This window comes from Saccostrea echinata, unplaced genomic scaffold (assembly GCF_033153115.1).
Source record: "Saccostrea echinata isolate AGI-Se365-2 ecotype Australia unplaced genomic scaffold, CSIRO_AGI_Sech_v1 ptg000009l, whole genome shotgun sequence".
Taxonomy (NCBI): domain Eukaryota; kingdom Metazoa; phylum Mollusca; class Bivalvia; order Ostreida; family Ostreidae; genus Saccostrea; species Saccostrea echinata.
The window spans coordinates 46,893,387-46,915,548 of record NW_026889758.1 but is presented as its reverse complement, the minus strand read 5'-3'; the positions used below and the strand labels follow the sequence as shown (position 1 = coordinate 46,915,548).

General features: G+C 32.8%; 1 protein-coding gene across 4 annotated transcripts in view; it reads left to right on the top strand.

The window, feature by feature from the left end:
* Nucleotides 1-509: 509 nt before the first annotated feature.
* Nucleotides 510-22,162, top strand: part of LOC133182920 (patatin-like phospholipase domain-containing protein 7) — a 29,388-nt gene continuing 7,735 nt past the window's right edge. Inside the window, exons 1-26 of one of the 4 annotated variants that reach the window (XM_061317777.1) lie at nucleotides 510-613; nucleotides 2,252-2,333; nucleotides 2,657-2,745; nucleotides 4,002-4,084; nucleotides 4,476-4,496; nucleotides 7,531-7,677; nucleotides 9,727-9,886; nucleotides 10,182-10,262; nucleotides 10,381-10,442; nucleotides 11,213-11,279; nucleotides 11,508-11,588; nucleotides 13,609-13,774; nucleotides 14,901-15,157; nucleotides 15,367-15,444; nucleotides 15,559-15,633; nucleotides 16,087-16,220; nucleotides 16,467-16,598; nucleotides 17,034-17,207; nucleotides 18,014-18,165; nucleotides 18,516-18,638; nucleotides 18,933-18,996; nucleotides 19,093-19,261; nucleotides 19,735-19,917; nucleotides 20,219-20,337; nucleotides 20,430-20,586; nucleotides 21,906-21,969. In XM_061317777.1, the coding sequence (XP_061173761.1) occupies nucleotides 518-613; nucleotides 2,252-2,333; nucleotides 2,657-2,745; nucleotides 4,002-4,084; nucleotides 4,476-4,496; nucleotides 7,531-7,677; nucleotides 9,727-9,886; nucleotides 10,182-10,262; nucleotides 10,381-10,442; nucleotides 11,213-11,279; nucleotides 11,508-11,588; nucleotides 13,609-13,774; nucleotides 14,901-15,157; nucleotides 15,367-15,444; nucleotides 15,559-15,633; nucleotides 16,087-16,220; nucleotides 16,467-16,598; nucleotides 17,034-17,207; nucleotides 18,014-18,165; nucleotides 18,516-18,638; nucleotides 18,933-18,996; nucleotides 19,093-19,261; nucleotides 19,735-19,917; nucleotides 20,219-20,337; nucleotides 20,430-20,586; nucleotides 21,906-21,969 (3,016 nt within the window). In that variant the 5' untranslated portion in view covers nucleotides 510-517. Of the gene's footprint in view, nucleotides 614-2,251; nucleotides 2,334-2,656; nucleotides 2,746-4,001; nucleotides 4,085-4,256; nucleotides 4,287-4,475; nucleotides 4,497-7,509; nucleotides 7,678-9,726; nucleotides 9,887-10,181; nucleotides 10,263-10,380; nucleotides 10,443-11,212; nucleotides 11,280-11,507; nucleotides 11,589-13,608; nucleotides 13,775-14,900; nucleotides 15,158-15,366; nucleotides 15,445-15,558; nucleotides 15,634-16,086; nucleotides 16,221-16,466; nucleotides 16,599-17,033; nucleotides 17,208-18,013; nucleotides 18,166-18,515; nucleotides 18,639-18,932; nucleotides 18,997-19,092; nucleotides 19,262-19,734; nucleotides 19,918-20,218; nucleotides 20,338-20,429; nucleotides 20,587-21,905; nucleotides 21,970-22,162 lie in introns of all 4 variants that reach the window. The other 3 variants (XM_061317775.1, XM_061317776.1, XM_061317778.1) reach the window with 3 other exon arrangements.

Here is a 22,162-nt window from a genome sequence, read left to right as displayed (position 1 = left end):
AGATATTTGGGGATGTTGATTCAGGTTTTAATGGGATGTTAGATGTGGGTTTTTTTTTTTTTTTTTTGGTTTGCTTGTTTGTTTGTTTTTTTGGGGAATGGGGGGAGGGGGATATAGCACTGAAATATTATGATAAGTTTCATTTTTAAGTAAAATAATTTTGTTGTTTTCTTTTGTTTTAATTAGTTTTATTGTTAAACATGAGTTTAAAATATCTAAAATGCATGATATTAAAAATTAACTAATTTAAAAATTAAAAAAAAAAAAAGAGAGAGACTCGGAGAGAAAGAAACACACACATTAAAAAAAACCTGTCAAATCTGTCACTGGTTTTTTAAAAGAATTTTGTATTCTCCTTTGGGCTTTTATATATTACATAAATACCAGATATGACGATAAAATATATTTTATACATGTCCAGGGTGAAGGTGAAATTACACAAGACTCAATATAAGAACCGGTTAACCAGACTCACTCCAATCTGAGAACGAGTTGTTCATCATTATTGAAAACGAAAATGGCGATGGAGGAACTGAAGACGAAAATGAATGAGACATTTGGTGGATTAAAACATCTTATGAATGAAAAAATGTCTGAATTTGAGCTCACTGTGGTATTTATTTTTTATTCTCTTACATCATTAATCGTATCTGTCAGCAATGTGATATTTTTGTCGATGTGAAAATGTGCACAAGTACTGGTAGGAGACGCACTGTCCTTCAGTCAGTTTTTCAACGTATGCAAATAACAGGTGTTAATTAGGAAAATATTCCAAAGTGTGTTGAACAAAGATGTTAAATTTAAATGCAAAAATATGTGGAAAAAGTAATATGCAATGAAGGTTATTGCATAGATGCCTAAATAATAAAATACAAGGAACTTGAATTAGGAAAGGTCAGAATAATGAGATGTTATAACAGGTTGGGACCAATCGTCCTAATGGGATATGATATCCCTAATGGGATATAAATTTACAGTGCAAAAAAAATATTTTGGCCATAAATACTGTAAATCTGCATAAATATAAACTGATTGCAATAACTGTTGGCAAGCAAGTTTTTTTTTTTTCTTATATCAGGGACCTGTATATAAACCCTACATTTTGTGAGATTGATCCCCAAGAAAGTTAGGATCTTCAAAGGAATCAATCTCCTAAACAGTGGGGATACAGAAAAACTTGTATATCAAAAGTTATTGCTTTTAAGTAGTTTGATGTGGATTTATAATATATGTCTAAATGAAAAATCTTCATTTTTGCACTGTAAATTTATGGAACGACTTTACTTTACCGGTCCCCAGAAAAACGCGCTAAAATATAGTGTCGCCGTAGGCGACTTCAATATATATGAGATCGCGTGAGCGATCGAAAAAAATAAAAAATATGAGGTTTTAAGCCTCTTTGACCCCAAATTCGAATTTTACGGTTAAAAGTTTAGTTTAAAACTTCGTTTATAAACGAAGTTTTTAACCTCGTTTTCTGAAAAAAAGTAATAAATGTTGTTTATTCAGTGAAAAGGAGACAAAAAATAATTGTGAACGAAGCGCGTGCGGCGCATGCTTAGTGCCGTTTCTTTCGTACTTAGCCATTTTTTTCATGTAAACAAACCAACGAAATGTCGTTGAAGCTGAATTAAGATCTTGCAAAAAATACAGATGCAACTGAATTTCTTAATTAATCTAAAAGAACAAGACACTAACCCTTTACTCTCGGATGGTATGCGAGGACTAACCCAAATCTCCCAGGCGGATGCTAGACCATGCTAGACTAACCCATGTGCGAGGACTAACCCTAATCTCTCGGATATATGCGAGACTAACCCTAATCAGTCGAAAACTTATGCAAGGACTAACCCTAATCTTTCAGGTGGGTGCAAGACTAACCCTAACCAGTCGAAAAATGTGCAAAACCAACCTTAATCAGTTGAGTGACGTAAATCTTACGTCATAGTGCAATGAGCGCGCGGATCTTGCGGATCTGGGGACCGGTAAAGTAAAGTCTACCCAAATTTATATCCCAAAGTATATATTAATGAAGTATAATTGTCATCCCTGGTACTTCGTTATAAGCGTGTTTTACTGTAAAGTATATATTTTTGAACTAATATTTGAAACTTCTGAATGATTACCTGGCATAGTAATCAAGCTAGGGAGATTTTTTTTATCTCCTGAAGAACTATGAAACTAGCAAACATTAACATGATTAACATATTTAATAGATTAATATGTAACATTTTAAATCTTGCTTATGCAGAGCATCATGGTTGGGATAGGAGTCGCCATAACCACATTTATTATCGTCATGTTCTTCGGTGTATGGAAATTAAGGTCCAAAGGTAAGTCATTGCATTGTAAATGCATTACGGGCCCACTCAATATTTGTTGTAAACAGTATTACATAATTGTAATAACATATGATTAGGTAATTCTGTTTATGGCACAGAACATATTATATCTCTGTAATATACTATACACACAATTGTTCTGAAATGATGGTTTTTATTTGACATGTCCTTTTACTGCTTTTTATTCTTACAGATAACAAATTTCACACTTTTATTTTATGAAAGTGTATGCATACATATTTTCTTGCTTTGTGAGATTTATACATATAAAAAAATTCTCAAAGTTGAAAGTATTGTTTCTGTTTTTTGAAAAGTATTACCAAGTCAGACAGGAGGCCCAAGAAAACCACGTTTTAGGAAAAGAGACAAAGTTATGTTTTATGGAAGAAAAATGCTAAGGAAGGTACTCCTTTCTCTTTCTTTTGTATTTGATCCTAAATACATGAGGCACAGCACTGCAGTGGATCATCATATTACAACCAAATAAAAAAAAATCTCTATTTATTCTTCTTATATTGTCTCATTTTGAAATCATCACTCTAATCCTTTATTCTATGAGAAACAGATAAAATTTGCTGTGCATCTTCAAATAGATGTGAATGTAAATCTAATTAAAATGGAAACACTTATTCTTATGTCAAAACTATAATTATACTCAAATGAATGACAAAAATTTTCAAGTCGATAGTCATCTCATTCCTACTTTTTACACAGGTAAAGTAAAGAAATATGAGATACATATTTTGTGAAACTACATTTAATTTTTGATCAGCTGTATTGCATTACCAAAAATTTGGAAAACTGGTTGGTTATCATAATCAAAAATTATTTTCTTTCATTCTGAAAGAATATTACAGATATCATTACCAAAAATTCAAAATGAGTTGCTTATTGAGGCCTACAAGTGCAGGAGCTGCATCCAGAAATACAGTGACTGTGTACAGTGTTTCTGGAGCTGTGTCACTTTGCCAGTATTTTTTTTTTCCACTTTGGGATATATACAAGTACATTGCTTTAACTAATATGCAGATTTTCTTGTTGAAAATTATATTAAAGTGTTTTTTAAGGAACTGTTTCCTTTGAAATAGTGCTGAATATTAAATACATGTAAATCCAATAAAATTACCCTGCTCAAAATCCTCCTTCACCTCTCCTTGGTGAAAATGAGACAACAGTAAAAATGGCTCATGGAATAGGAATTAAAGTAGATTTTCGGAAATGCTTATCTGTGTTTCAGAAATTAAATGACATGATGATATATAAATATGTTTGGTATTGATAACTAAAGAAAAAATTTCGGAAATGCTATATCGATTTTTCAGTGATGCAAATCTGCGTTCTGAGCAAATAGTGACATTTTTATGAAAATTGGCCCAAAATTGGAGAAATTATGAGAGCAATTCAAATGTGACTGGTTTCTTTAAATCATACAGTAAATTTCCCATTTGTTTTTAATATGGTCCATAGTTGTACATTTCTATACCACATATCTGAAATGTATTTTGATGCAATTACTTATCCAGGCATATAAGACATATAAGGAATTCATCTGTGCAGATGAGATTGATTTAATTTATATGTAAATGAAGAGAATATTATAATGCACATGAATATGAAATTCGAATCATTTTGAAGTTAATTATGCAAGAACTGTAACAGGTTCAAAGCTTTACTAGAAAACTAGGACCTCCCAACAGAGGAAAACTAAAGAAAAGACAGATTGTGATGAAGCTCGCCAAAAAGTAAGTTTACCCATGGCTACTAAGGCTAAAAATAGAATTAATACTGTAGTTGTTTCTTTACAATAATCATTTGTTATGGAGTAGTATAAAGGGAGAGGATTTATGCAACCCAGTATTATTTAGAAATCATGTTGAATGAGCATCATCATTATAACTGTGTGATATTCCCTAGCTATTCTGAGCTCCGACAGAAAACCTTGCGGTATGTATATCATGTTCTCTTCATATGTACACGTAGATGCTTGTAATAAGGTACATGTATACCTTCTGTTTATCTAGAAAAATAAATGAGTAAGTTGTTGTGTGTAAAGTGTGTACATGTGTGTGTGTGTGTGTGCCAAATTTGCCCACTTGGAAAGCTTATTAACTAATATAACATTTTGATTTTAAGTTCTTTTGATTTGCAAAAGTGGTAAGTTTCACTTTTATTAACATATTTATTTTGTTTCTGGTTAGATTTCATATGGAAGGAGGTGGGGAGGGATAGATTCTGCCATTATTTTACTCAACAAATTTATCAAATTTTCTAGACAGCTTGTCTTTACCACTGCAGATGGCAGAAGAACCCCAGTTTCTTTTTCACAGTGGTTTATAAGAATATTGTATTAACTTATTTAAACACTATTATATGAACTGTTTTTCTTTTATAGAAATTAGTTTAAAGTATACTTGTACTGTATATTAAACCTTCCTTTAATAGGTTTAAATCATCTGAATACCTTCTTTTAAACAAGTTAGTTTTAACCACATAAACTGCACCATCATGTCCAACTTGTCCATCCCCCTGGATAATTACTCTTATTTCCTATGTAGCTTGTAACCCAAGATTTGATTGGTTAGATAGCTGGGTTTAATTTTCCCTACACCCGACCTGAGCTGGGGGTAAATGCATAGTTTCTCTATTACAAAAAGCAAATAACATGACTTCGTGATGCATCGTAACATGTTGTTAATCTTACTGATAGCTTGAAAAACCATCGATTAGACTTTGGTTCAAAAAGTTTTATTTTAGCCTCAGGGTGTATGGAATAAAACCTGGGGTAAATACCTGTACACCCTTGATTGAACTTGGATAACTAATATTTTATAACTTTTTGTAATTTTTTTTTTAAACTGAGTACATTAACTCAGTTTTTGTAAAAAGTTGTAGTTGCATGTTCAGTACGTTAGACTTTATATTGTTACTCTAATAAGAATAAATCAGCTATCAGGTAAAATACTTTCCGTTGAATGATTAACAAAATTGAAGGTTCACTAATAATCAATCCCCAGTGTATTTTTGAAGTGCTAATGTTTAACCAGAAACAAATACTTTTGCCTTTTATAGAATGTAATGCATTGAAATTCAATTATTTTAAAGCTTCACTTTTACTAGATTTTTTAATTTCTTTAAATTTCTTTATATTATGTGCATTAACATTCTATTTCAAATCTTTCTGTGAGCCATTATATTTTTCACAAAACCCTGTCAAAGTTTTCGTTAGTTTTGATTCTTCATATTTTATACCACTGAAAGTAACATATTCCCCATAAACAAATTATACCAGAAAAAAAAAACCTTACCAGTTTTCAAGCTTGCCAAAAATTTATATTTTGGCTTGCAAGTTGACTGGTACTAGTATATTGAGTGATACTGTCTATTGATAAAATTAATGAATGATGTGATAATTATACTGCATAGATCTGCTTTATTGAATTATCTAATAGCTCAGTATAACAAACCCTTTTTAGCTCACCTGAACTGAAGGCTCAAGTGAGCTTTTCTGATTGAAATTTGTCCGTTGTCTGTCGTCGTTGTCGTAGTCGTTGTCGTAAACTTTTCACATTTTCATCTTCTTCTCAAGAACCACTGGGCCAATTTCAACCAAACTTGCCTCAAAGTATCCTTGGGTAAAGGGGATTCAAGTTTGTTCAAATGAAGGGCCACGCCTTCTTCCAAGGGGAGATAATTATGAATTCATAAAAAATTAATGGCATCATTTAAAAATCTTCTTCTCAAAAACCACTGTGCTTGAAAATATGAAACTTATACGGAAGCATCCTCAGGTAGTGTAGGTTCAAGTTTGTTCAAATCATGACCCCCAGAGGTAGGGTGGGGCCACAATGGGTGATCAAAGTTTTACATAGGAATACATAGGAAAAATCTTTAAAAATCTGCAAAGCCATGATGAGTCATATTTATATGGAAGCATCCTCAGGTAGTGTAGATTCAAGTTTGTTCCAGTCATGACCCCCAGAGGTAGGGTGGGGCCACAATGGGCGATCAAAGTTTTGCATAGGAATATATAGGAAAAATCTTAAAAAATCTTCTTCTTAAGAACAGCAAACCCATGTTTGGTCACATTTGTAGGAAAGCATCCTCAGGTAGTGTAGATTCAAGTGTGTTCCAGTCATGACCCCCAGGGGTAGGGTGGGGCCACAATGGGCGATAAAAGTTTTACATAAGAAAACATAGGAAAAATCTTTAAAAATCTTCTTCTCAAGAACAGAAAAGCCATGATTGGTCATATTTATATGGAAGCATCCTCAGGTAGTGTAGATTCAAGTTTGTTCAAATCATGACCCCCAGGGGTAGGGTGGGGCCACAATGGGTGATCAAAGTTTTACATAGGAATATATAGGTAACATCTTTAAAAATCTTCTTCTTAAGAGCAGCAAAGCCATGATTAGTCATATTTAAATGGAAGCATCATCAGGTAATGTAGATTCAAATTTGTACAAATCATGATCCCCCCCCCCCCCCCAACCAGTTTTATATTTAAACTTTTCAAGACTGAACTGATTTCTGCTTTTTCCTAGCCAGAGTTCTCAGGTGAGCGATGTGGCCCCTGGGCCTCTTGTTTTACTTTAGCAAGTATTTTGGTATGCATATTGTTTATGAATGGAAATGCATGTTGTGGTATTAAGTGATTAAAAAAATATCATTGGATTAATCCTGTTACATATAGTCTCATAAGAAATTCCAATTCTCTGCACATAGAAATATTAAAGATAGATCTTTATCTTAATTGTATCTAGGGTGCAGATTTTTTTCTGTTTTCTTTCATGTGCAAACTTGATTGTCTGAATGCACCCTCTGTATCAACTATTGTTACCTGTTCTAATTAAAGGAGACTTTTATACCTTGTCACTGAGTTCTGGTACATGTACTTTAAGAGATACTAAACACTTTGAAAGTAATTCATGATTTTCTAAACCTTTCTAAACACACAAAAGTGATCAGTTGTGAGCCACTGTGTATTTGTTTAATTATTGCAATTTTGATGGGGAAGAAATTAAAAAAAAAAAGATATAGAGATCCATTTATCCAAATTGTTTTTTCCTTAAACTATTAGAACAAAGTTTGACCAAGAACTTAAATGTTAACGATTCTTTAAAAAATGAAAAAAAATTCATATCAATTCAAATATAGGCTGTTATGTAAGAACTAAGAGTCTGTTTTCTAGGTTACTTCAGATGAGAAGAGACTCCTCCCAACCTCTGCTGAAGGTGAAAGAACCACCACAATCCTTCCTAGAGTTAGATACCTGTGATATTGATGACAGTGAACAGCGGCTTCCTTCGGAGGTCCTCTATATGCTCAGAAGTACAAGGTAAGTCTTCAGGGGTTGAAATGAAGGGTTAAAAATTGCTAAGTGCAAGTGAAAAATCAAAACTGTGAGTTGAGCAAGAAGATTTGTCACAAAATTTAGGAAGTAAAACAAAACTACAAAACAAACTCAAAACAACTTTTTCAGAATTTCCCGTTTGTGTTTGTTTTTGCCTTTGCATGGTTTTAGATTTTACATAAAATTTGTCTTGTGCACATAAATGCTTATCAGAATGACCTAATTACAATGGCAAAGTTGAGTGAATAAAAATAAGGTGAACCATGTTTATACCATCGTCTTCAACTTCCCTCGATATAATTTATTTTCTCCATCCATGAGTCTACTCTGCTCTGTTTTTTGCAAATATAACAACAAATTATTTGTTGTAAATGGGCATTTATTAGAATGCCAAACAAATTAACCAAATATGTACAAAAATTACACATGCCCATATTTGAATATATCCCTTATAAGGATATTAATATACATAACGAAAAAATACAAATATGACTAGAAGAATTGGCAAAAAAGATGGGAGAACAAACAAGCCCAAACACATGGGCATTTCTTAAAATGCCCAACAAATTAACCAAATATGGACAAAAGTTATACATGCCAAACACGCCAATCTTAAAAGCATGTGAAACACACAACAAAATAAGTACACTGTACGATGTATTATAACATCATTAATATAGCAAATCTGAGAACAAGTAACATAACGTTACTTCAATGTAAATACATATATATTATTGAATCAAATACAATTAATTATATATTGTGTGGTTGCAGGGGAGGAGGTGGGTCAAAAATTTGTTTCCATTAGAATGCATGGTCTAGAGATAAACAAGATCAAGTTACAAATCTATAGAAGCAAGAATTAACTGCGGCACTGAAAATTCCGGAAAAATTCTCTATTAAGAGTAGAATAAAAGAGATGGTATAAATTACTTTATGTTGCACATAAATACAATTATACCATCGTCTTCAACTTCCCTCGATATAATTTATTTTCTCCATCCATGAGTCTACTCTGCTCTGTTTTTTGCAAATATAACAACAAATTATTTGTCGTAAATGGGCATTTATTAGAATGCCAAACAAATTAACCAAATATGTACAAAAATTACACATGCCCATATTTGAATATATCCCTTATAAGGATATTAATATACATAACGAAAAAATACAAATATGACTAGAAGAATTGGCAAAATAGATGGGAGAACAAACACGCCACAAACTTGTCGATAGCTTACAAGTTATGGACAAGTGCCCCATCCAGAGGAGATGAATAGGAAACATTAAAACCTCACGAGTAGCGACTAACAGAGTAACATATGTACAAACCATCAGGTGCACGAGTTAACTATACATTTCCTGTGAATTGACAAAATATCTAATGTAGTTCTTGGGGATCAAGTCTACCAACAATCTTTCAGAATTTCCATGTGTACTAATCGCACCCCGTTATTAGCAGACATATTTTTGTATTCATGTTCCTATGTTGATCCTATATACCCCATGAACTCGAAACGAAAGACAACACAAGAGTCCAAAACATCTGCTTCACATTTGGATCTTCCACTAGAAAAAAACGTCAATGATAAGTCAACAACAAAACTCTACAACAAAGTGATGACTCAACTCTTCCTTCATCAACCTCCCTTAGCTCTATTTCACAATAAACCATTATCGCCGGCATATGAAGCCCATGTCCCCCAGCCAACTCGATCGATACACATGCATAAGATTCACGTATGAACTATTTCCAAAATGAGGCAAGCCATTGAAAACAAGTTGGTGAAAAAAGACCATGAACAGTCTTGTCCAAGGTCAACATCTCGCAAACTCCATAGCTGGCGTGATGCCCTTGATACAATTATTTATCTATTTATTTATTCATAATTTTTACAATGTATGTGCTCTTTATCATGCATAGATGCATCATACCGTACAAAGTTTCTAACTGTGGTTATTTTGGCATCATGAAAACTTTACATTGAGGTACCTGGTAAATTATTGAACTTGTGATGATGAATTTTATTTCAGAATTTTTGGACATTTTGAAAAACCTTTATTTTTGAATTTGGTGAAACATATGGAGTCAAAGATTCTAAGATGTGGAGAGTACTTGTTTAGAATTGGAGATTTAGATGACAGCATATATGTAGTACAAGAAGGTCATATTAACGTCAGTATATCTGAGTCGGTAAGTATCCTGTCAACTTGTCATAGCATTTATGAAAAATTTAATTATTTCAAAGCACTAGTGATGCACTGCAGGCTGTATAAAATTTAGACACTGATAAGGGTTTTATTTTATATACATGTTATTTATGAGTCTGAGAATAAAATATATTAATAAGAATAAAATGATTATTAGTTTAATAACTTGTATGATATAACTAGCTAGAACAAAATGTGTGCCCATTTATGTAAGTTTATGTGGCTGAATTCACATTTACTGGGTTCAGTACTTTGATGTTTAAATCTTTGTATTGTAGGATGGCACTAATCACTTAGTAAAAGTCGTTTGTCCTGGGGACAGCATCCATAGCTTACTTAGTGTATTGGATGTCCTTACAGTAAGTTCTATGAAAATGCAGTCTAGTACATCATTTATGTTGGGCATTTTTCATTTCCTGTGGGAAAAAATGAAATATGTAAAGTTTAAGTTTGATAACTCTTTTTTTATGATGAAAGGGACATCCAGCTCCTTATAAGACTGTATCAGCACAAGCTGTTGAGGACTCCACTGTTCTCAAGTAAGTCCAGCTCTGTACTTCATAAATAGCATTTTATGCTGTACAGAGTAGTTTGATATAGAAAATAACACAGAAAGTCTTTTCAGCCCATCTCCACAAAATCAGGGATAGCTTCTGTCAAACTGACTCGGCATTGAAAGCGTGACTACTTAAACTTCTTTTAAGTAGACCTTTTACCAATGAAAAATAAGTCCTAACTAGTCTAAACTTTCATTTACAATGCATTCTATTAGTTATATATTTGAGTTTTTAGAACAGGTTTTTATCTATTAGTGAATATTTGTTTGGATGTTTCTCCTAGTTATGGACATTGTCCTCATTTGTATGCTCATTTGTATGCTGCATGCTACATGTACCTTCATGTATGTTTTACGACAGTTGAGTCAGATAAAATGGAGAAACTGTTGTTTTTACTTTCAAAGGTTGTTTATTGCTGAGGATTTGTCACATTCTAAGGTTATTTGTAAAGGTCAAGGTCGTTGAACAGAAAGTAAGGTATTCTTCTTGGGTTACAACTTAAAGGAACATTTGAAGCTCCTTGTTGACAAAAAGATTTCTCAAACAGTTTTGAATATCATTATAGCCCATTTTTAACAAAGTCAAGGTCATTGCAGGAAATACATGTACTTAGATAAGAAATTTTTGTTGAAATCATGTTTATTATAGAGCAATACTCAGGTAGTCTAGATATAATAATGTGGTCCTTTTTAAAGTGCTTGTTTACCAGCTTTATTACTAAGTGTATAATTTTATGTCACTGATATTTTCAGATTGCCAGCCATTGCTTTCCAGTCAATGTTTGAAAGATTTCCAGAGTCTCTAGTTCGCATTGTTCAGGTTAATGTCAGCTCATTAGGTTCAGGTTAATGTCAGATCCTGTAGTAAGAAATGAGAATTCATGTTCAGTCTGTATACAATTTTAAAAATCCTACTTCCTCATCTACCTTGAAATTGACAGATACATTATGATACATGTAATTACATGTAACATAAAATGATAATTGTATATGTGTTTTGAATTTTACTTGACAGTTGAGGAATGATGCTGGATATTTTTTTTTTTAGATTATCATGATACGACTACAGAGAGTAACATTCACAGCCTTACATAACTACCTTGGCCTGTCTAGTGAGCTCATCAGCTCAGTGAGTATCCTTTACTTTATAAACATTACAGAACATCTGTCAAAGTAGTAATATGAGGTACATAAATGTACTTGGAAATATGTTGCTTTTGGATTGTAAATATCTTTTTATCGAAGGCCCCTTTGAACAAGGCTGGTTGTACCTATAGTATAGAATTGTATTATGATGCCCTCAGTTTTACTTGCATGTATTGCACTATGAAGTTGTGAGTTTTAGTAAGATATTGATATATATACTTTTGTTTAAGTGATATGTAATTGTCTTGTTATGATGTATTCTTTCTAGCAACTTATTGAGGAACTTCATGCCATGAGACAAAAAGATCCAGCTTTCCTAAAACGACACAGCATTTGTGTTGTGTGTACATGCGTATATCCTATTCTCTTGTAGTGTAGCATATATAACTCCCATTGTGTATACCAGTGTCATACTATGGTCTTTGTAAAAGTTAGTGTTAAAAAAATGCTCAAAAAAGGTTACTGAAACATTTTTAAATTCTGCTTACTTTTTTAGGATTTGTAATGATTTAAAGGCTAATATGTGATTTACATATACACTTCTAGAGGTTTTTCTTCCCATGGAATGAATTGGTATACATAATTTTTTAAATGCTGACCTTTGACCTTTCATTAATTAATCCTACTACCCAGGTGTTTTATTTGTGTCACGGTTGCTAGATAAAAATAGAGTTTCATAGACACTCACACAACAGTCACATTTTATGTGTTGGAAAGTGCACTTGAATGATAATGTTAAATGAATCTTTATAGTAATTACTTTTTAAGTAGAGGAACTGTGAAAATTATGTCGAGCAAATAAATACAGTGCTTGTATCACAGAAAAATAGTCATGCAAAATAGAAAATAGAAATGATTTTCAGAGTAAAATTATGCATGTCCTTTTATTACACAATATACATGTTTCATCTATACTGATGAACCATTCATTTGCCCAACATGGATGATATAGTATATATATATAAATATGCATTGTAGATCATAGGTTTTATGGTGTTCAGTGTACAATGAGTTTACTACAGACTCCAGTTTTTATTTAGTAGACATAAATAGACAAGCATGCAAAGAATATCTTGGGATTGGTATCTGGTTCTATACAGCAAATGTTACTCATTTCAAAGAAGCCATTCCTTGGAAATAACTTATCTCCACTATAAATAAAAATTTCAAATTCTGGTTGTTCAGAGGAGATTTTGTAATTCAAAAAAGAAGAATCCCAAGTGAAAAATACTCATTCATAAAATTTCCTTATGATCTTCCTTCAAATTATTTCTGATATAAAAATAATTGAAAATGTATGTGTATACAGCTCTGTATATTTAAATATATGAAATGTACTACTGTTTACAGTTTCATAAAAATTTCATTGTAAATACGTGTACATGTATATCCATATTATTATTATTTTTATCCAAAGAACAGGTTTAATTTTTAGTTATACAAAGATGTACTTTTCACATATATAGACATAAGTAATAAATACAATATCACAAGCCTCCAGTTCTTAAACATTATTTGACCCATACATGTATATACTTAAAAAAAATCAGAGATTTAGGAAAGGGTGAAATGCACACAAGCACAAATTGCTACCTTCTTTGTCTATAATTAACATTTCAGTACAACTGTATTGAAAGTTTCTTTTTTTTTTTCAGAATTTGAAATTAAAGAAAAAAGCTTTTGAGTATACTTATAAGTTTTTTTTTAATATCAACCAAAGACTTGATGTGTACATTTCAGTGCAAATGTGCTGAAAGTTTCTTTGTCATAATTCTGAAATTATTTTTTCAAGAAAAGCTTTTGATCATACATATATATATATATATTGTTATATTAACCAAAGGCTTGATGTGTTTTTTATAGACTAGTAGGTAGATAATTTGATTATTTCCTTAAATTTTCAGTAATAGAAATAAATGTTTTGATTAAATGAGAATGTTCTAGTTTTAAAGTACCCACCAAACATTTATTTTGTATGAATAAGAGTTGATTGTTATTGACAGATGACCCAGAAAGAGATGAGGTCATTGTCTGGTCGTTTCCAGACCAGTCCTCACAAACAGCGTAGCATCGTCAGGGATACCAGCTCACAAAGGGACATAAGTGAGGAACAGGAGGACACACTGACACAAAAACAGCTGACCAGTGAGGTCAAGGACAAAGTAGATGGTGTGTTATTTTAATGGGTTCAAATGGGGTTTGTTAATCAGTCAAAACGCTAACACAATGTTGTAGTTTAGATGTATATTATCATTTGCAATATCAGTAATATCAATATTATCAATTGAAAGCTCTAAAAAATATCTAAACAGTAATAAGTATTTCATGACAGTATGATACATGTAAATCACTTGCCAGGTAGTATGCATGGTAACATTAATAGTTATTCCCCTTTAATTGTACTCGGAGATAAATTTACATCAAAAGTTATCTTTCTTCATCAATGATTATGTACTAGTACAACTCGTAACTGAAATACATAATACAATGAGACCAAAATATACTGATCACTTCCATAATAATACATGTTTATACATACAAAGCTGAACTCAGTTGAACTTTATTCAGTGACCTGTGTATGAATAAAATAAATATAACTTTACTGTATTGTACACTTATTTTCAGAGATAAAAAAAATATACTCGCATAGAATCATTACTTTGAATATTTATATAATCATAAAATAATCATACATACTGAACTTTCATACTTGGGAATTTAGCAGATAAACAATTATATAAGAGATAATGGAATTAGTACAAGTAAACTTAGGTTCTGATCTGTCTTGGTCAAGTCATACTTCAGTCAACATGAACAAATAGATAGAAAGTGTAGGGGGTAATGACCAGTGGGGTGTCATTCATCTATAAATAACTGGAGAAACACTGATTCATTTAAAGAAAGTCCATGTGGTTTTGTTCAAGTACATGTAATCTTAATCTATTTAATTCAATAAATTTAATAAATGCTGTAAAAAATAAATATGATTATGAACTGAATTAATCAAATCCTGAAATATAATAAAAAATAGAAACAAATCATTTTATCACATGGATGATGCATGAAAAAAAAAACCATTCAGTTTCATTGAATATAAACTATGCAAAGATATATTCCATTTATTATTTTGGTTGGTTTTGAACATTTCTTGCGAAAAGTAAAATGGTGTTTTCTCTATCTGATCAGAATTAGTATACAGCATTAATTTTTTTTGAGAAATAATGTGCAGCTGTACATGAGTATATAAAAAGGGAGTTTGCTTTAAGAAATAGTGTTTCCTGTGTTCTGTGTATAGGGGAGACACGTGACGAGACTGATAGTGCCTTAACAGATTTTGCTGCAGCTGCACAAAGAGCCAGAATAAACAGTTTGGATCTGGAGAGCAATAAGTCTCAAGAAGAACCAGTCAAGTCAATAGGTCACATGCCGAGGTCCCGTAACAAGAAGGTTTCAGACACAGGGATGTATGTGTCCCAGACCAGTGTAGACACAAGTGAAGAGGAAGCTCTGGAGTGTGCTAGGAAAGATCTGATCACCTTAATGAATCTTCAGGTAAAAATAGTGACAAGAAGGTTATAAAGTTTTTATTTAAATAATCCAAAAAAGGGAGACATTTTAAAAATTTTATTACTCTCAAAGAGTAAATTTTTGCACTTAATTGTATTTTCATGAATTTACATGATTTGTTGATTGTCCAAAACAAAAATTGCTTTGTATAAAATAAGTAAATCCTACCTTATAATTTTCTTTATTTATTGAAGGATGAGTCACTTTTGGATGGAAAGCTTACCTTGAGAAAATTCAAAGCAGGAACCACAATTCTTAGTCAGGGAGACCAGGTCAAAAATTGTATCATGTATCATGCACTCTGGCTTTTTAAAAATATTTGAATATCTTTGAATTAAATAATTTTTCTTGAAAAGTGTAACAATCTTCCTTTTTTGATTATTCAGGATGCCAGTTTGTTGTTTTTGGTGGCAGGAACATTGAAACTCCTCCAGCATGTGGTTGGCAAAGAACAAAAGGAGGTAAGAAGTTACCTCTTAAACATATAGCTGTACTATCCATAGGAGCCAATCGTTACAGATTCCTTAATTGTCACAAGTTTTATGCCATCGTTAGGTTGTAATAATTAATAAACTGTGACGTGTCTTAATGAGCATACAAATTAACAAGGTACAGTACAGTTTATTTATAAATTACTGTAAACCAACTTTTCTTCGTGAGCAAGAAATATCCCCGATTTTAGCGATCTTTTTCTCGCGAAAATTTCTCGTCGCGAATCAATTATTCACCTATGTATTTATGTTGAATGTTGCCTTGGTCGCAAAAATTAGTAGTCGCAGATGGATTCTAAATTGAAAAATCACGAGTAAAAGACATCACGAATAATAGTTTGTTTACAGTATTAGGTATATTATTTACTGACAGTCATGAGTGCCAAAATGAGATTGTCAGCAGTTTACTATATATTTTGTCAGGCTTTACTGTTCAATGCATATCCTGGAGAGCTTGTGGGAGCCCTTGCTGTACTGACTGGGGAACCATCATTCTTTACAATCAGGTGTAAATATGAGTGTAGGGTTGTCACAATATCCAAAGAGGACTTTTACAGGTAACACAGCATAGGTGTAAAGAACATACCTGTAGTTTACATCATGATTGTGAAGAAAATCACCTGTAACTTACAACATTGGTGTATAATGGAAAATCATAATTCAATGATCTTTGAAAAAGTATAGCTCATTTATTTGTTAATTTCAAAATTATGAAAGGAAAATCATGTAGTCAGTTGTAAAATTTTAAAACGTTTTAATCAGAGATATTGGACATTTACCTGTATTTGATGTTTTCTCTGTAGCATCATGAAAGCCCAGCCCTCTGTGGTCCTTTCGGTTGCTCACACCACTGTGGTGAGGATGACTCCCTTTGTCAGACAAATTGATTTTGCTCTGGACTGGATTCTTACAGAAGCAGGCAAAGCTCTTTTCAGGTATAATCATTTCTAAGAAAGTAACTTGTAAAGTATGATTCAGGCTTGATACCTTTAAATTTCAGGGTTTTTTTTTTTTTAAAAAAAAAACCTGATCTACATAAGACTGAGTTGGAAAATTATTTAAATCACACATTTTTGTTTTTTGAGAAAAAATTAAATGCTATTTGGAAATTGTCATGAAAAGTCTATATGCATATCATATAATTAGAAAGTGTTAATTTACAACTATGTTGTGGAATTCCTGGCACATACATGTACAGTATTTCTGATGAAAAGTATAATATAATTATATATAAATGTAAGTATGATATACATAAATATAGTATAAATAATGGCTGTATATATATTTCTAATTTATCTAATTGTACCATAAAAATTTGGGATCAAGAAATGAAAAATAGTTGTATCTTTCTTTGTCTTTTTATTTTGTAGACAAGGCGACATGTCAGATCATATCTACATAGTCCTGACAGGTCGTCTGAGGTCAGTTATCACAAAGGAGGATGGAAAGAAGGAGCTGGTGGGGGAGTACGGCCGGGGGGAACTGGTGGGAATTGTGGAGGTTCTTACAGAGGCAAAGAGGACCACTACTGTCATGGCTGTCAGGTAAAGGCAATAGGGGGAGGGGTTTCATGGTAAGAGCTTATTGTTTGTGGAACTGTTTTGGATTTTGTAAATGCAGTTGACATAAAGACCACTAATGTCAAGTCTGTCAAGTAAGGCTGCAGATGGGGAAAAGTAGTGGTTGTGGTGGGTTTACTATTGGGGATTGCATAATGGTCATTAATCTCAAGAGTATCACAAATGTCATGGTAATTAGGTAAAAACTGTATGGGGAGTAGGGGTTGAGGGGGGCTTTTGAAGTTGCCCGCATGCCATCTGTCTGTCTGTTAACAATTTCATTGAGGTTTAAAAGGTTAGCCTAACTACTTCTGAGTATACTAAGTGAACTACTGAGTATCACTTTACAGTTGTGATGGACCATATTTAATCTTTTAGTTAAGATAAGATGTGAAAGTGTTTCAGAATGCTCCTCCTCCTACTGTTATGTCTGCTTAGAAGAAAACTGATTCAATTTTAGCCATAAATTTGGAATTATAGAGATAAAGGCTTTAAGTTTGATTAATGAAAAGGTCAAAACTTCATATCTGGTCACTAAAAGTCAAAAATAGAGAATAAAGATCATGTTTGAGTTTTTTTTACTCCTGGAGGCATTGCGCATTTCAAGCAAACTCTCATTGTGCATCTCAAGCATCTCAAGCAAACTCTATATACCGGTATTACCGCTGTTATCTAAAGTATCATTAAAAAAATTGGTTTAGTATTCATTTTTAAATTATAAGAAAATGATTTCAATGGGAACAACCATTTTTTTCTATAAATGCTTATGTTTTGATTGAATTTACTTACAGAGATACAGAATGTGCTAAATTACCAGCGGAATTGCTGAATCTGATCAAACGTAAATACCCTCAGATTGTGACACGACTTATACACTTACTGGGCGAGCGTCTTCTCGGACAGCTACAAAAGTCGTCAGGGCTCAATTCATTCCCGATAGCAGGTCTGTTATACAACATGTTTATAAAAGTCTTAAGAAAAGATTCATGATTGATATATACATTTATGTACCTATGTTAATATATTCTTAAATTATAGATGTATGTCTTGGAGTACATGTATTTGATGCAAAAAATGAGTTTTTTATATATTCTGCCTACTGGATGCATAAAGTTTTACATGAATCTCACAAACCTCTAGGTTAATATTTTAATCTGTATGTGACATTAGAATTGTTGTTTTCTTTGCCTTTTATGTGACTGTTAAAGTACTAGATATATGTAAAAGAGAATTTATGATAATGCATTATAAAGTGCAGTAAATATTTTCTACAAACTTTAATTTCATGTATAGATCCTGTTATGAAAGAGGAGACCTCAGTTGGTAACTTAGCAACTGTGGCTGTCCTGCCCATCAATAAAGATGTCCAAATCACAAGTTTTACTCTGGAGTTACAACATGCTTTACAGGCCATAGGTAATGAGCATTAAAAAGAAAATGAAATGCATAGTACAAGTGTACCAAGATTACCATGTACAATTTTCCAATGGCCAATGAACATTTCAATATGAATACACTTTGCTTCTTAAGTTATTTTATATAAACAGGAAAATGAGTAAACAAACCTAGTTTTGTTTACAGGGGTTTAAAGAATACAATGTAGTTTGTTTATTCCATACCTTACTCTTGGTTTTTAATGATTTATTTCGATAGGAAACTGGCCATTGTGTGATGGCAGGGTATTTACCTGTTGGCATTAATTTGTTTTAGGTTCAACTATGAGACTTACAAGTGACATTGTAAAGAACAACCTAGGAACTGCAGCACTAGACAGGTGAGATCAAATTATCGCAATTTATTTTCCTTAATCATTTTACTCTGAATCAGAGAACATATTCCGCATGTTATATCTGTACTTCTACTTTTTCAGTGTAAATGAGTTTCGGTTGCTGAACTGGTTAGGACAACAGGAGGATATCCACCGGATGACCCTTTACCAGTGTGACTACACCCTCACAAAGTGGACCAAAAACTGTATCCGCCAGGCTGACTGTATCCTCATTGTGGGGCTCTTTGAAGGCGACCCAGCTGTCAGTGAGGCAAGACTTCTTACTGATTAAGTGTTTATTGTACATTGATCATATGTCACTCTTTTGTTGGCCACCTGAGTCTCTTAGGTGGACTGTTATGCAAGTATTCTCATTGGGTGTAGATTCAAGATTGTGTAATGCAATCCCCCCCTGGTAGGATATTGAAACAGTGGGGTTCAAAGTTTCAAAGAAAGTACATGGATAAGGGATAATATTATCTTCTCAAACCAAAATTATTGATTTGCATGCATTTTTGTGTAGTTTAGAATCAAAAATATTCAAACCGTAGTATCTGGAAAAGAAATGGGATTATGGAAACAAAAAGTAGATTCAAAGTTTTACTTTGAAATGTACATGTATATTAAAAATCTACATATTAAAAAAAAATGTTCAAGGCCTCAAAATAACCATGCAAGTATTACTCATAAAAGTAGGGGGCACTGTCAGTGTTGTGAAATAAGATTATTGTGTAATTTATTCAGATTGAGAAGCAAATAGAAAATATGGCAGTCAGGGCACAAAAAGAATTGGTACTGCTTCACAGAGAAGATGCTGAGACACCAATGAGGACAGTAGAATGGCTGAATGCCCGAGGATGGTTGTCATCTCACCACCACATCAAATGTCCAAAACGAGTTCTTACCAAAAGATCTGAAGCTAAAATTGTAGGAGAACTTCACATATATGATACTGTTAATCAACTTTTATTTGCAATATCCTGAAGTTTTGTGACTTTCTTTAACTCATGAATATTTCTCATGGTGAATCATTTATTTGCTTGTGTATTTATATAGAGTATTGTCTCAGTCACGAAAATTAATAGTCTTGGATTGATTACAAACTGAAAAATGATGAATAAAAATGATAGTTGTTTTCCAGTAAATACTAAAGAAACATTGTCATTTATTTGATTAAGTAGAAATTCTCTATGTAATTTCCTTATTTGCTTTATTTTTAATTCTTTAGTTTGAGCTATATCAGAAGCATATGGAAACCAAACCAGACAGAATGACTGACTTTTCAAGGCTGGCTCGATTTTTAACAGGAACTTCCATTGGTGTAGTACTTGGTGGGGGTGGAGCAAGGTATTATATGAAAACATGTTTGTCATGATAATTTATTTTGTCCTCACTAACAGGGTTTTGATATCTACTACGAATCTGTTATTTGATTTTAGGGGTCTTTCACATGTTGGTATGGTGAGAGCTTTAGTTGAGGCGCAGATACCAGTGGACATGGTAGGGGGTACCAGCATGGGAGCTTTCATAGGAGCTTTGTATGCAGACGCTGTCAACTTGACCAGCTTTTCACAAAGAGCAAGGGACTGGTCCATTGTAAGACAGATTTCTTTGCAGTTCTAAAAAGTACATGTATATACAAGTACATGTACATGAAAATGGGATTATTTATTGTTGTAATATGCACATTTTATTTGAGCTCACTTAAGCCAAAGGATCATTTTTGTCCTCAGTTATTAGTCCCCTACCGGTGAAACCGGAGGGGACTATAGGTTTCCTCTGAGTCTTTCCGTCCGTCTGTCCGTCGTCTGTCTGTCTGTCTGTCCGTCTGTCTGTCTGTCTGTCTGTCCCTCTGTCTGTCTGTCAGTCTGTCCCACTTGGTTTTCCGCACTTTTTTCCTAAACGCTTGCAGATATTGAGCTGATTTTTGGTATGTGAGTGTATCTTGATGAGTTACAGATCAAGTTTGCATTTCGTTCCGCTTCATTGATTTTTGACGGAATTACGGCCTTTTCAATTTTTACGGGTTTTCCGCAATTTTCTTCTAAACGCTTGTAGGTATTGAGCTGATTTTTGGTATGTGGCTTTACCTTGATTAGTTATAGATCAAGTTTGCATTTCCTCCCGCTTCATTAATTTTTGACGGAATTATGGCATTTTCAATTCTTAACTGGAACCAGATTACACTTGCTGGTAGGGGACTAGTATTGCTAATGCAATACTCTCAGAATGCTTGTTGATTTATAACTTCCTCATTTGACTTCTTTCCCAGATTCACAGCACCAGTTTCAACCAAACTTGACCAAAAGCACTCCTGGGTAAAAGAAATTCAAGTGTGTTTATTTGTGTAGATTTAAATTTCTTACTTCATTGCCTTCAAGGTTGGGGAAGAGCCATTATTGAGGGTGGAAGGGTGGGGGCAAAATTTACCAATGACAGTTTTATATTTAGAAAACTGTAAGTCTTAAAAACACCAACACAATTAATTATTAGAAATAAATATCAAATATCAATGCAGTGTAGTTGAGATTCAAGTTTCTTCAAATCTTAGCTCCTAGGCTTTCTTTGGGCTGCTTTAAGAAGAAAAGTTTATTAAACATAAGAATGTGTACAACTTATTGATATGATATTATATAATGATATTGTCAAATCAAATCAGTATTTTAATCCTCATGTTGCATAGATTTAGATTTTTTCAGTTCATGACTCACTGGAGTTTGGATTTTAGAGTTTAGACTCGTCTTTTTACATACAATTTTAAAAATCTTTCAAATTTTCTTCAGTAGTACACTTTGATATACAAAATATCTTAAAGTTCCTCAAGTCATAGTCTTTAGAGCCATGTTGAAGGATGAAAAGAAAGATGGCTCTGGTGACCATTGATTGTAATCTATGGAATTTTGTTTTTCTTTAAGGGTATGACCTCTCTATGGAAGAAGATCTTAGATATAACATACCCAGTCACTTCAATGTTCACAGGTATATACAATAAGTAAATCTGTTTTGGCAAAAGAAAGAGGAATGTTTTGAATGTATGTATCCTATATGCTACCTAGACTAAAAATTTTAGGGTATATTATCAGTGCGTGTGTCTCCCTCTGTAACAGCCTTAAAATCTGTGAGAATCATTGAAGTATGCAAGTTAGACACTACAGATTTCTTGGAAGTAGAG